This window comes from Gossypium raimondii, chromosome 12, assembly GCF_025698545.1.
Source record: "Gossypium raimondii isolate GPD5lz chromosome 12, ASM2569854v1, whole genome shotgun sequence".
NCBI classification, from domain to species: domain Eukaryota; kingdom Viridiplantae; phylum Streptophyta; class Magnoliopsida; order Malvales; family Malvaceae; genus Gossypium; species Gossypium raimondii.
The window spans coordinates 52219857-52232916 of record NC_068576.1 but is presented as its reverse complement, the minus strand read 5'-3'; the positions used below and the strand labels follow the sequence as shown (position 1 = coordinate 52232916).

Sequence of the window (13060 nt, the reverse complement as noted above, 5' to 3'; positions counted from 1 at the left end):
TCCTTATTTAACTCATTTATCTGGCAATAATTGAATATGTCCCTCTTAAAGTTGAATATCAAGTATTAATAATGGCATGATTGACATCATTTACTGATTTTGGATGCATGGATTTAAATTGAATGAAATCTCCATATAATTTATGGAGATGCTATCTTCTCTATTATGTTTTTCACCTATCTGCTAGTTTGACATATGATGCAAAAAATTATATTGTATATGGATATAATCTTTGCTCTGTTTTGCTTTTCCTTTTTTTCTAGCTTATACATGATACACTAATTATATACTGTTGTTCATGGACTCTGTACATAGTTTCTATACAAGAGCAACCTCCTTTTTCTCAACAGTCTTGTCTTTGATAAACCCAATGTAAAGGTTTGTTCCTCGGCTGTCACACTCCGAAATCTTTCTACCTCCTTCCGACATGTTCTTCACAAATTCCACCAAATGCCTCCAATTGTCCCCTTCAAACAACCTTTTGTTCATCCTTAAATATGTAAATGCACTCAATCCGTTGCCTGAATCCGATCTACTCGTTGCCAAAACCTGTGCATATGAACCAGCATCATACCTCTCTAGTGCATTTTCTCCGGCAAGTTCGACCCTGGCTATCTTTGTTGCCATTTTTACTTGCCGGACTAATCCCTCGGGTGAACAGTTTGCGTATTCAGGTTGTTCCCCATCTCTCATTTCCATGCAAGTGAAATTGAAAACAACTCCATGTTTACTGAACATTTGTGCTATTGGGAGGTAACCATCATGATGTCTAGTGTTATAGTAACCAGCTGTTAGTTCAGCAGCATGCGACCTTGTTCTGTAATGCCAATGAATTCCAGCAACCTTTGCTGATAGTTTTGCTCCTGTTCCATGGAAAGTTCCTTTTGCAGCGGCAAGTATTCGGTCTCCATGCTCGAGTAGCTTCCTTGAGTACCATTCTAGGAAGAACTGTCCGTACTCGGTGTTCCATGTTCCATCCCTTTTGAAAAAGCCAGTTTCTTCAGGAACTTGCTTGTAGTGACCAGAATCATGTGGACCACCTTTTCCCCAGTCTTTTTGCCCGATAGCTTCCGCCGCTGCTTCCAGGGAAGCTCTCATATACTGTAAGTTAAAACATTTAATCTTGTTTAGGAATTAGGAATCAACCATATCTAAGTTTTGATCATTCATGTTATGTGCTATATCTGAAAACATAAATAAAAGAGAAACTTCATTTAGTTCATAAAATTTACCTTATCATGGCACTGAAACTCTCCAATTCCAGGAAATTTCCACGTTCCATTACTTTCCGGATAAGATGGGTATCTCAGTTCCCCACATGGTCCCATCCCCACTTGAATTTCCTGAAATAGAAATTACATTTAGATTTCTAGAGCTTCCAAAAAATAAAATAAAAATAAAAATGAATATCATCATCCACCACTTGAGTAAAGAAACAAAAGTGCCAAAACTTTTATATTTGACATATTTTGGTATTTTAAACATGTTGGGTAGGCGTCTGTGGTCCATCATTTGGATAGATTCTACACTGAAAAATAACATGAATACGAAACGATAACGACGCTTTTGTAGTATCTATTTTCTTTAATCTAAATCTATCTCCTTACATCCATTCATATTCATTCATTTTGTTGCTTGTGATATTTAGCTACAAAGTTTACTTGTTTTCTTTTTCTCCCCAGAATAAGCACAATCAGTTTTATAACAGTTGCCTTTGTGTATGATTGGATCATATAAAACTTGAAATTTATCTGTATTTTCTGTTTTGCCTGTCCTAGATCTTCCAGTAAAGGTAATAACTAGAATTTCATAAGATTTTGGATAAAACTAAGTTCTCCTGTGCTAAACTAGCAGTGGTAGTTTGAGTTTTATAGATGCTATACCACAATAACTCGTCCCAAGTAATCTCTGAACCTCTCACGGAAGCTCCTCATGTAATCTGTGTAAGCTTGAATAGGTGTTCTTCCTCTGAGAACAGGAACTGAGTCACATCCCAAGGAAATGTACTCGGGATTCCTCCGTCCCAATCTATCTGTGTAGACAAGGTCTTGGTTTTTGCTGATTTCTTCAAGCACCCATGGAGGCAATGGGATACTAAACATTCAAGCAGATAAAATTTCAGGTTTATGTACATAAATTTTGTGAGTAGACGAAAAACCAGAAACACAGGATGTTAAAATAATACCTGCAAGAGTCTCCAACATTGCCGCCACACTGATGAAAAGACATGACAACTTGGAGCTTTAGACCATGTTTTTCAACCATTTTCACAAGCTCAGTATACCCTTCCCAGTTGTAGTTTAAAGGTCCATCTTTCTCTACTAAGCCCCACCAAGCATCAACCATAACCCCTTCGACACCTGCACTCTTTAAGGCCATCAAACTGGCGTTCATTGCCCGTGGCTTATTCAAGCTACCCCCTAGAGTTATTGTGTCTAGTGGCAACATCACATAAACAGGTACCTTTGAGTTATTTTCAGCATGGGAAATTGTTAGACTGTATAACTTCTCGGTTTCCTTGGTCGAGATTTTCCCATGCACCAGCGGTGCTTCCTGCATCGACATCGAATTCCTTGCTCGGATTCGGCAGGATGGCTTCATTTGAGCAAAAGAAATGGAGCCTAAGAAGTCATCAGGAGTTTTGAAGTTGTTGGTTTCTTTGAGTTTGATGAAAGAAGTAGAAGAACGTAATGTTAAGGCCATGTTTTTTTGGTAAATGAAGAGACGGAAAACAGATACTGGAATGAATGAAGATGGGTTACATCCATTTATAAAATGAACCTTGGGTCAGAGCTTTAGAAGGAGAAAATATTGGTGGGCTCCGTTTAGATGGGAAAAAGTGCATAAGATCAAACTAGTCACCTCAACTTTTCAAAGGTCATTATCTAAAACGCGGTCATTCCATGTCCATACTTCACAAAATGGAGATCCTAAAAGTTTTAAGTTTTTAAAGGTCACGAATACCCTCTTTTGGAACAACTGAATGCCTTTGGGTGTAGGTTTTGTTGATTATTTTGCTTATTAAAGGTGGATATATCCACAATTTGGTTGTTCTTTGTTATAGGATAAAAAAGAATATAGCTAACAACAAGTGTTATGTGCAATAATAAGTAGCAATGGCATACACCAAAGCACACATTGAAATATCTTCAGAAGAGATATTTTGAATCTTGTTAATGGCACAACTCATGGTGAATAAAAAACATGCTTTAATCAATAGTTTATTCACTTATTCATGGGAATGAAGTGAATTTTCTATATATTTTCTTCAGTTATGTAAAATAATCATACTGGTGATAATAAGTAACTCTTTACAATAAAATTATTAGCTTGGTTGACAACCAAATGATCTAGCAACTTGCAAACCAGTTAGCCTCTAATTTGCATATGAGAATTTTAGTGGCTGACAAGTTAATAGGATTTCAATTTTCATTGGCTTTGGTTGGTTCAGGATAAGAAGATTGGAGAATCCGTTTTCATTTGGAAATGCATGTGGCTGTACTTGAAGTCTGTGCTTTCATTTTTTGTTGGAATTTTCTTTCCATTTACATTGATATATCCAAATGATTTATACTAATATATCATGTGCTAAACAGTACTTTAATCAAGCTGTTGAATCAGAATTGTTAAATGTTGCAGATAGGAACAAAATTCGTCCATGTCATCAATACGTGTTGTCTAGCTGGTTTAGCATCCATGTGCATGGAATGAAGAGCTGAATTGGGTTTGAGATTTGAGGAAGGAAACAAATGAAGATGCAAATGCAAGCAATGAGGTGTCAGAGTTGTCGGTGCCAAAGAGGAGACACGTCAATGGCTGATTAAAAGTTTGGCGTTTTGCATGGGGGGGAGACTATTGACTATTGAGGTTTAGCTATTTTGAGCCAATCAGGTTCTTCAATTCTCATGCTCACCATTGACGTGTGTTTTGTGGAGCAAATTGATAGATATACATATACATGAGGGTTTTGGACAAAAGAAAGAGGGAAAAAACGACCCCATTTCCCTACTGCTTTCACATTTCAAATTTCAAGTAGGGACATTGCTCTTTTCTTTCACAATCAATGCCAACAAGATCCCCCCAAAAATTTCTCAGTTTTTTTAATATGTGATCAGCTTTGGATTTTTTTTTTTTTTGGTGAATATAAAATAAAACATAGAGTTTGCAGAGACTTCAACTAAAACCCCTAACAGAGGTTGTTCAAACAGAACTAAAACATCTTCCTTACTACGGTCCATTTTTGCAAGAAAATCCGCAACTTTATTTTCATCTCTGAGTACATGTTGGATACGCCATTGTGCTGTCCTTTCCGGTAGCTTTGGATAATTAAGTAACATAAGTTGGTTACCTAATTTCTTTCCTCGTAGAGGACAGTTTTTATTAGGTATAGATTTAAGACATTGAACAAACCATCTTTAATTGGAATGTCTCAGAAGTCAACTATTTCGGAAACATATTAAAGCAAAAGGGATGATTTAATGAAATTACACCAGTTTGAAATTGTCATACTGATTTTCATCTCTTTTTGTGATTATTTTGTGTTCGTTGCAACTTTGTGTGCGTGTGTGTGTGTGTTCATCTAACGGCCATAACTTGTTGTGGCATAGTACATTCTTATCAAGATAACAATAGAAAAAGAGGGATAGTTTTCTGTGAAATATTATAAGCAGACAATTGACCTATGAACATGTTGGTGATAAGAAGAGAGTTGCCGTCCTCTCTTTCATGTTAGATAATTCCATTTTAAGTTTTGGGTTCTCAAGAAGCTAGCAATTTGATCTTTTTAACTTAGCTCTATGCATTGTCTCGTAGCACATAGCTCTGGAAAAGAGGGGTTCCTTTATAAATATCTGATGAACCCTCAAAAAGATATTTTCGACCAACGTTGATAATGGCTGCTTAGGATATTTTTCCATCTGCATATAATATATAGATGGCACAGAACGATTGATTCCTTTTAATGATACAGAAAGAATCCATGACATCATTTTCACAAGTCAATTCCCCCCCCCCCCCACTTGATCAAACAACACCCTAAGGCCCTTCTCTAATCAATCTTCACCAACACAAATTTGAGAATTATCATTTGAATGAAAAATGAAAACAACAATAAAGAAGAATGAAGAAGAAGAAGAAGAAGAAGAAGAAGAAGAAGAAACAAACAGGTGCAGCTGATGACTACAAATGAGTGTGAAAGGGTGAGGCCAAAGTCTCCTTTAGTTATTTCCATTTTACCAACAATCATGTCTTTGGCCATTAATTTCTAAGCCTAAGGGTGGAACACTGTCAAGACCAAGCTCGAAATTTGTTTTGCTCGAAGCAATTTTGTTGAAATCTTAGGCAGAAATTCTCCAAACCAGTAACTCAAACACATGGTAAACTCACTAGTTCAGAACTATATGCAGATTTTGATTCCTCAATCATCATAAAGATTAAGCTATAGGGGAATGCATATCAACATAGCATGTAAGTTTTACACATATCATAATTATCAATTTTATAAGTTAAAAGATCCAAGTAAAAGATATGTTATGATATATCATAAACTAATGCTAGACAGGAACATGAACATGATATCTATAGTGTTTCTGTAGCTTCTGGATAATAATAATAATAATAATAATAATAACACACAGAGCTGAAAATCAACATTCTGCTATTGGAAATACAGAACCGATTTTATTTCCAAATCGGTAGCACTTGATGTTCACAGAGTATGGACCCAGCTGTACATAGTTATCCTCTCCACCCACGAAGAAACACAGAGTATAGAGAGCAATTTCAAACTCAGGACTCACCCCAACCAATGTACTTGACACGGATTTAAGAACCCCATTCCATTCGAACTGAACTGTAAGCAACTGTGTCTCGGAGTCAGGCTGCAAAAGAAACACATGCAGAGTGATATTAAATATTGAAAGTGGGTGTGAACAACGTTTTCCTCCTAGCTCAACCTAATATTATTAACTACAATGATCTAGAACTTCAATTCTTTATCAAATTTGATTACAAAGAACTTTCTTCTTTTTCTTCCATGTATTGCAAAACTTAGAAGAGTGCATAAAATGCAGTAGATGCAGAGAGAAACAGAAACAAGTCAAACTGAGACTTACAGTTTCCCCACGTCTTCGGGGTAATATATAACCATGATAATCAACACATCCTTTTGCTTCTTCTAGGTAAAACTGGAAAACGTAATATAGGATTAGCAATACACATCTACTACATGGCACCTAAATATCAACTTCTGAAAACAAAAATGTATTAAGGTATGCTTGTGACAAGGGTTGGCAACATATTAAAATACTAGCAAGTAGAAATTGATATTTTAAATACTTCAGACGTAAAGAGGATATAATTATCACCAACGCATTGCAACCAACACTTCAAAAATTTAATGAACCTTTTCCATTTTGCTCCATCAGATGTAAATGAAAAGTTTTTCTAAGAAAAGCATTATATTTCAGAATTGCTTCCAGACAACTCGATGGTATAAAATAAAACAGGTCATGAACTAATGATTGCAGTAACCTAGTTGAATTGACAAACAATTAAAAGATACATTAACACACCTGAAGCCAATTGTGGAAGCCACTAACTTCTTGCTCACAATGTTGCTTGATTTCCCCAACAAAAACATGTTCAAAAGCAGAAGAGGAACCAGATGTACCTCCTCGACCATAAAGATCAAACCATAGGCTTGTCAACATTCTTTTGAAATCTTGATAGTTTTCAGATACAATGCCCTTCCGAGACAGGTACTTGTGAAGATATTTAATAGGCGCAGTTCTACTGATTTCTTCTATAAATGCAGCCTGCTCTTGTTTCTCCTCAGATGTAACAACTTCCTTGCACCCAGCATTTGGGTTGTAATTATCCAAGAGAGAACAAAAACGAGCAAATGTAGGTTTTGTTCTAAAAATGTCCTCATCAACATAACAAAATAGGCTTCCTTCTGCCATATCTTCCTTCTGGAAAACCTTCTTCCCTTCACCACAGTCAATTTGATAATCCTTTCCAGGTTCCAGACGGTTTAAATCAAGTTGCCACAGCCTGTTGCAAGCTTGCAAAAAGTCAGCAAGTTCCTCTTCTGAAGGTTCGATGCTAGTACCAGTTCCAACCTCATCAGAGTATTCTTGCTCACTAGGAGGTCGTTTATACCCTTGCCAGTGATCCATATTAACCTGCAAATGTTTCATTCATAAAAATATTAAACACGGTGGTTCAAAGAGAACAAAACAGAGAATGATCACAGAACCCCCAGATAAAACAAATAGAAGTCATCTACACATGCCATAGCTGACAAAAGGGTATTTCCCAGTGCACAAGGCTCCCTGCTTTGTGAGGGTTGGGGAAGTCATTTATCTTACGCAGCATTTCCCTGCTTTTTCCACTACTTGGATCCATGACCTTCCAGTTACCAAGGATCAAGTTCACATTGCTACCAAGGCTCGCCCTCACAAAGTTGATAATGGTTAAAAATATTGGAGAGAAAAACTAGTAAGGAATGAAGTAAATACTAACCTACCTAATGCAAATAAATCTAATGTCATTGTGCTACTGCTATATTATACATCAAACATCTACACGTTTCTAACAAAAATATAACACAATTCGTTCAACTTAAAAGAAATGTAAATCTAAAACCATATAATAAATTGAAATGAGAGAAACGACACCAAGATGGCAACTGCATTAGTATTTCTCAGTTTAAAACTTGAGATATCAAAAAAACAGAGAAAGAATAGTGACGCACCTTTTGTGGCCGTCTTCGAGGCTTTTTGCCAACAGTTTCCCAGCCATCATTATTCTCCTCTTCTTGCTCCTGTATGCGAAATTTGGGGTAAGTCAGTGCATACACAAATATAGGTTTTACTAAAACAAAGAAAAAAGTATAGACCAGTAAATCAAAAGCAAGAGGCAACCTTTCTGTTCCACTTATTTTGGTTATAACCATGTCGTCGCTCATCACCTTCATTTTTTTCATATCCCCCATACTCGGTCTGCATTAGAGGTTTATAGATATTTGATAATAAACCGCATTCAGATTTAGGGTAACGATCAAAATTTCAAATATCCAACCCAAAAGAACAAAGAGCAAATGAATCTATACAACTCTTAAGAATTGTACCCATGAAATTTTCGAAATTTACCTTGTGGGTCCTCCCCGAAGGTCTTGAACCCGAACCCTGCCATTGGCTCTGCACCTACGAAATCAATAAAATTCCCAAATTAACAATAAAACAATGAACCACCACTTCAACGTGCTCCAATTTCAGATACAAGAGACAATATTCATCAAAATAAACGGAAAACCTGTTTTTCGTGATCCTGATCCCCTGACACCACCTGCGAACATTATCAAACTCAATCAGCAATTTTTTTTCTTTTTTAACTATGATATAACATAAGAAATCAAAAGATCAGAGGAAGAAATCCAAACTAACCTGCGCCCAACTGGATCTGGAGTGTTCATCTCGTTGGTGATCCTGATCCCCTGACACCGCCTGCGAACATTATCAAACTCAATCAGCAATTTTTTTCTTTTTTAACCAAGATATAACATAAGAATCAAAAGATGAGAAGAAGAAATCCAAACTAACCTGTGCCGAACTGGATCTGGAGCGTTCATCTTGAGACTCATTATCTCCCTCGTGGCCAATAGCGACGTCCAGTAAACCCTTGATCAGTCCGTCCATATGTGAACAAAATAAGTGAATCGAGGGAAATGAGAAACTGCGATGTGATCTGATCTAAGAAGGTAGAAGATTTTTTCTAACTTTCGTTTTTAAGCGGGTAATGTAAACTTCAAGTTTGCCGACGAGCTTCCACCATACACCTCATGCCACGTGGATGGCCTTAACTGTTTCAACTGTTATTTTGTGACCATTCTCTTAAATTCTCACCAGCTTCCCCACTAATATTTTACAAGGTAAATATTTTATTAGTGGTAAAATTCTCATAGAGGACTTATACTTGTAGTTCGATTACATTTTACCCCTCTACTAAAAAATGGGCAAATTAGTGTCTATATATTATATCGAAGAGCAAACTACTCTTTCTGTTAAAAAATTATCTATTTTTACTATTAAAAATTGGTTCTTATATGTCAGTATGAGGTATATGCAGTATGTCACGTGTGATTGTCTGTTTATTTCATTAGCAATGTCGGTTTTAATAGTAAAATTGATGAAATTTTAACAAAAAGACCAATTTGCTCTTTAATTTAACTTACAATGACTAATTTACTCATTTTTGAATGAATGGATAAAATATAATTTGAACCTTAATATAAGATATTCGAAAGTACTTTTACCTTTTATTGGTTTTGCAAAATAATTTTCCACAAGATAGATTAGATTTGTTTTATAGAAGAGATGCCAGCACACCAGCCCATTTATAAAAAGAAAAAATTAAGTAAACAATTAATGTTTGAGAAAAAGAGATCATGTCTAAGCTAATCACGTCTTTGCTTAACCGCGTGTACCTTTTTTAGTAGTTTTTTATTTTTGTTTTATGGTATATATTTAGAGTGGTATTAGTGTGTATTTGGATAGGTAATGCGGTGCGTATAATTTATTTTTATTTTACGCTATAGTATCTAATTTAATTGTTATCCTTATTTTTACACTAATAGTAGGTAAACGCGTCGCCTATCTAAACCCACCTTTAGTAATATATATTTTTAAATGTAATGTGTCTTATCACTCTACTAAAATTTATTGGTATTTAATTGTACTTTATTATCTTATTTTATATTTATTTTAGTTGATATTAGAGTATATTTTATTTTCAACTCAACTATACTTGGTATCGTTTTATTTTTTATTTTTATTTGTATTTGTAGTTATTTGGATAATATAAACTTGCGTTAAGAAAAAACAATATATGTGATAATTAAAAAATTCCTTTTGAAATGTATATGTACACGAGGTTTTTAAGGTAAATAGATATTTATATTTGATTCATACTTTTAATCCATTCCGCATGCTTGCTGCCTTAGGTCGGAAAGGGAAAGATAAAATTTAATGTTGATGTGCCACTTTTGCTCACAATGGGTGTATGGGATGGGTGGTGGTTGTGCGAAATGATGCAGGTGACTTCATGCAATGTATTTCGGGTTTTATGGAGAGTACTCTTGATCCTTTTTTGTCAAAAATTCTTGTTGTGAGGGAAGCTCTTTCTTGCTTCAAGTCCATTTAGACAATGCTGTAATAGAGACTGATAGTCGAGGGTTTTGACGAACTTTTCACCATGCTTATGTGGATGCCTCTAATTTTGAATTATTATTAAAGGATTGGATTCGACTTTGCTTTTCAATTCTTTTCCTTCTTTTCGTTTTGTAAAGATACTAATAAGACTGCTCATGTTTTGTTGATAATAAACTACATGGATTACACTATTTGTCCTTAGAGATTATATTGAAGCCTAATGTCTTGGATTTAAGTAGACTTCTTATTTTTATTATTGTTTTACTTTATCGGGTTTTTTTCCTATCAGTTCATCTTATTTTTAAAAAATCAATTGAATTAAGTCATCTAATCAAATGACACTAAATTTAGTTAAAATTTTTATTATAGTATAAAACCATCTAATTCATACCAAAGCCAACTAAAAATCATAGTACATCGTAAAGTTTCTTCCACATGATAAAACCATTTTGTACATCCTCACATTGTCTTGAAACTTAAAAACAGTATTTCCATTACCTCACGTGACACCTTAAACTTGATTGCGAGATCCAATTAAAATAATTCTGGCTACATGTTTTTTGACTAGTTTTACTATGAAAATAAAGGCATCATGGCAGACCCTTTGGATTCATGGACTTGTATATCATTAATCCCTTGGGTTGGCCCCTACAAAATCCATGTGATGTTTACCTACTAAGGCTTTAGAGTTCAGTTTAGACCCTCCTAAATGTAAAGCCCAACCCTAAATTCCTCACTCTCAGCTCTTTGGTGTGATGATACTAAATGTTCAGTCTTATGTCCATCACTCAAAACAATGGCTCCAATCACTTCTGGTTGAACTGGGATTACTTAAAACTCATCACCATTTACCCCTTTAGCCTTGTTCAGTAATCATCTCGACTTCTGGCCTTAGTTCATCAATTCCCACACAGATCTTTGGTAGTGGTCTCTAGAAATCTCAACCATCCACCAACCTACTTCCCTATTCTTCAACATTCCAACATAAAAGTAAAAATATGTGCTTTACACATCCAATACAATTAGGTCCAAAATGGTCCCAAAAAGTAGAAAGAAGAAATTCCAATTGATGATGAAGCCTCAGCCATTGTTTCCCTGGTGGGAACTCTGGTTGTGGCAGTGACACCCACCAATTCTGATATAGGAAGCAATGCTTTTTTACCAGAAAAAGTAACCCACTTTTTCCTTCTTTCTCCATATTCCCACTTCACCCTTTCAACTTAAGATGCCTCAATAGGTAAAAAAAGATGAGCAAGTGCAATAATAAATAAACTCAACAATGAAATAGAAAAACAAAATCAACAGCTTTTTCAGTAAGTTCCATTTATGTCATTTTCATTATACATTAGTGATACTGAAAATAGAAATGGAAAAAAAACAGTTCTCATCATTCTTCGTGATGCATTAACATTTCTTAAGAACCCAAAAAAAAAATATAATCAGTAATTAACCCCCAAAAAACCCCAAAAAGAAAAAGGGAGCCATATCATAGAGTAGATCCTGGGCAGGCTAATTTCATATCCTCATATAGATATAACATTCACAGAGCTAAAACTATAGCAGTATGTTTTATAAAGGGGATAACAAACCACTCAAAATATAGATTTCTTCATCCTCTCCTCTCTCCTTGGCCCTTTTCTTCATTGATGATCTCCACCACCTTTCCCTTCTCTTCTTTTTTTTTTTTTTTTGAACTATTCATATATATATATGGTAGATATGTTTTTGTTTATTTCCTTTGTGGTGTGATTTAAGCAGCTGCAACTGTGCTAGTTCGAATAGAGTAACCTTGAGCTTCATTCGGAGATGTAGACTCCCTTTGGCCCTTCTTTCTCATAGCTTTCACTGAGGAAGAAAGGTTCATGTCCTTTTCTTTAGCTTCATCTATCTCGATTTGTTCTTGTCTGCAGTCTTCACTGCAGAAAGGTGTGTCCCCTCTGCAAAAAAACCAAACACCAATCAGCAAAAACCAAATCTGTCTACTAGACTTGTAAGAAAAATCTTAAGGGGAAAATTCATTAAGCAAATATGCATAGAAAGATCCAATCGGCCTTCCCAAAATTCTGATCTTTCTTTCTAAGAGACTGAAAATTAAGGACGAACCTGTACATGAAGATGTCACGGTTACACCCAAGAGGCTTCTTGCAAAGAAAGCAAACATCCAAGAAATAGGGTTGATGAACGTCTTCAAATCTGGCATCATAAAAGCGAGCAGGCCTCGGAGAAGAAACTGAACCAGAAGAAGATGAAGAAGAAAAAGAAGATAGATTCCTCAAACTACTCCTTCTAGAGTAACAAAGAGGTCTTGAAAGAAACCCATTTTGGTTAACCTTTTGGTAATGGCTTCCTGAATATCCAGCCTCCATATCTACAATGGAAGCCAATCCATCATCTTCTTGGATGAAACAAGTCCTCCTTGAAGGTCCTGAAGACTCCATTTGTATTTTCTCTCTGTTGGAGGCTTGGCCTTTAGGGATCCTCGAAGGAAATCGGAAAATGAAAGGGTGAAGAGAAGGAAGAAGACGAGTGGGGGAAGAAATTAAGGGTAGAATTTTATAGGGGGAAGGCTTTGTTCTTTGTTGGGAGGGAAAATACCTTAAAAAGAAATTATAAACAGCGGCAGGTTTTAGGAGTCCGTGCAAGTGAATCCATTGGCTCAAAATACCTGCATCTCCAAGTTTGTGATTATTTCCGGTTATTGCCATTCATTTAGATTCATAATTACTATGATGCCATTGGGTTGAGAAAAAAAATTAAAAAATCCTAGAAATTTTCTATAAATATTTAAGATACTAGGGGAAACAATACACAACTGCAATAAATCATAGAATTATGAAAATATTGTATGA

At 35.5% G+C, this 13060-nt stretch overlaps 3 protein-coding genes across 4 annotated transcripts; all 3 read right to left on the bottom strand.

The window, feature by feature from the left end:
* Nucleotides 1-118: 118 nt before the first annotated feature.
* Nucleotides 119-2751, bottom strand: LOC105765049 (beta-amylase 3, chloroplastic). The gene is made up of 4 exons (XM_012583944.2): nt 2186-2751; nt 1884-2094; nt 1233-1343; nt 119-1101 (listed from the first exon to the last, which is right to left on the bottom strand). Exons 1-4 carry the CDS (start codon nt 2701-2703, stop codon nt 319-321), a joined length of 1623 nt encoding a protein of 540 aa, XP_012439398.1. The 5' UTR covers nt 2704-2751; the 3' UTR covers nt 119-318.
* A 2729-nt stretch (nt 2752-5480) lies between these two features.
* Nucleotides 5481-8773, bottom strand: LOC105765050 (uncharacterized). 2 transcript variants are annotated; one of them, XM_012583946.2, is made up of 9 exons: nt 8604-8773; nt 8448-8507; nt 8317-8349; nt 8154-8207; nt 7926-8003; nt 7757-7825; nt 6573-7184; nt 6114-6185; nt 5481-5879 (listed from the first exon to the last, which is right to left on the bottom strand). In XM_012583946.2, exons 1-9 carry the CDS (start codon nt 8697-8699, stop codon nt 5646-5648), a joined length of 1308 nt encoding a protein of 435 aa, XP_012439400.1. In that variant the 5' UTR covers nt 8700-8773; the 3' UTR covers nt 5481-5645. The 2 variants fall into 2 exon arrangements, with proteins under 2 accessions (XP_012439400.1, XP_052481769.1); XM_052625809.1 differs by lacking the exons at nt 7757-7825; nt 7926-8003; nt 8154-8207; ... (1 more) ...; nt 8448-8507; nt 8604-8773 and adding an exon at nt 7295-7735.
* A 2723-nt stretch (nt 8774-11496) lies between these two features.
* Nucleotides 11497-12822, bottom strand: LOC105765048 (FCS-Like Zinc finger 2). The gene is made up of 2 exons (XM_012583943.2): nt 12315-12822; nt 11497-12148 (listed from the first exon to the last, which is right to left on the bottom strand). The coding sequence occupies exons 1-2, from the start codon at nt 12647-12649 to the stop codon at nt 11962-11964; spliced, it is 522 nt and encodes a 173-aa protein (XP_012439397.2). The 5' UTR covers nt 12650-12822; the 3' UTR covers nt 11497-11961.
* Between the last annotated feature and the right edge of the window lie 238 nt (nt 12823-13060).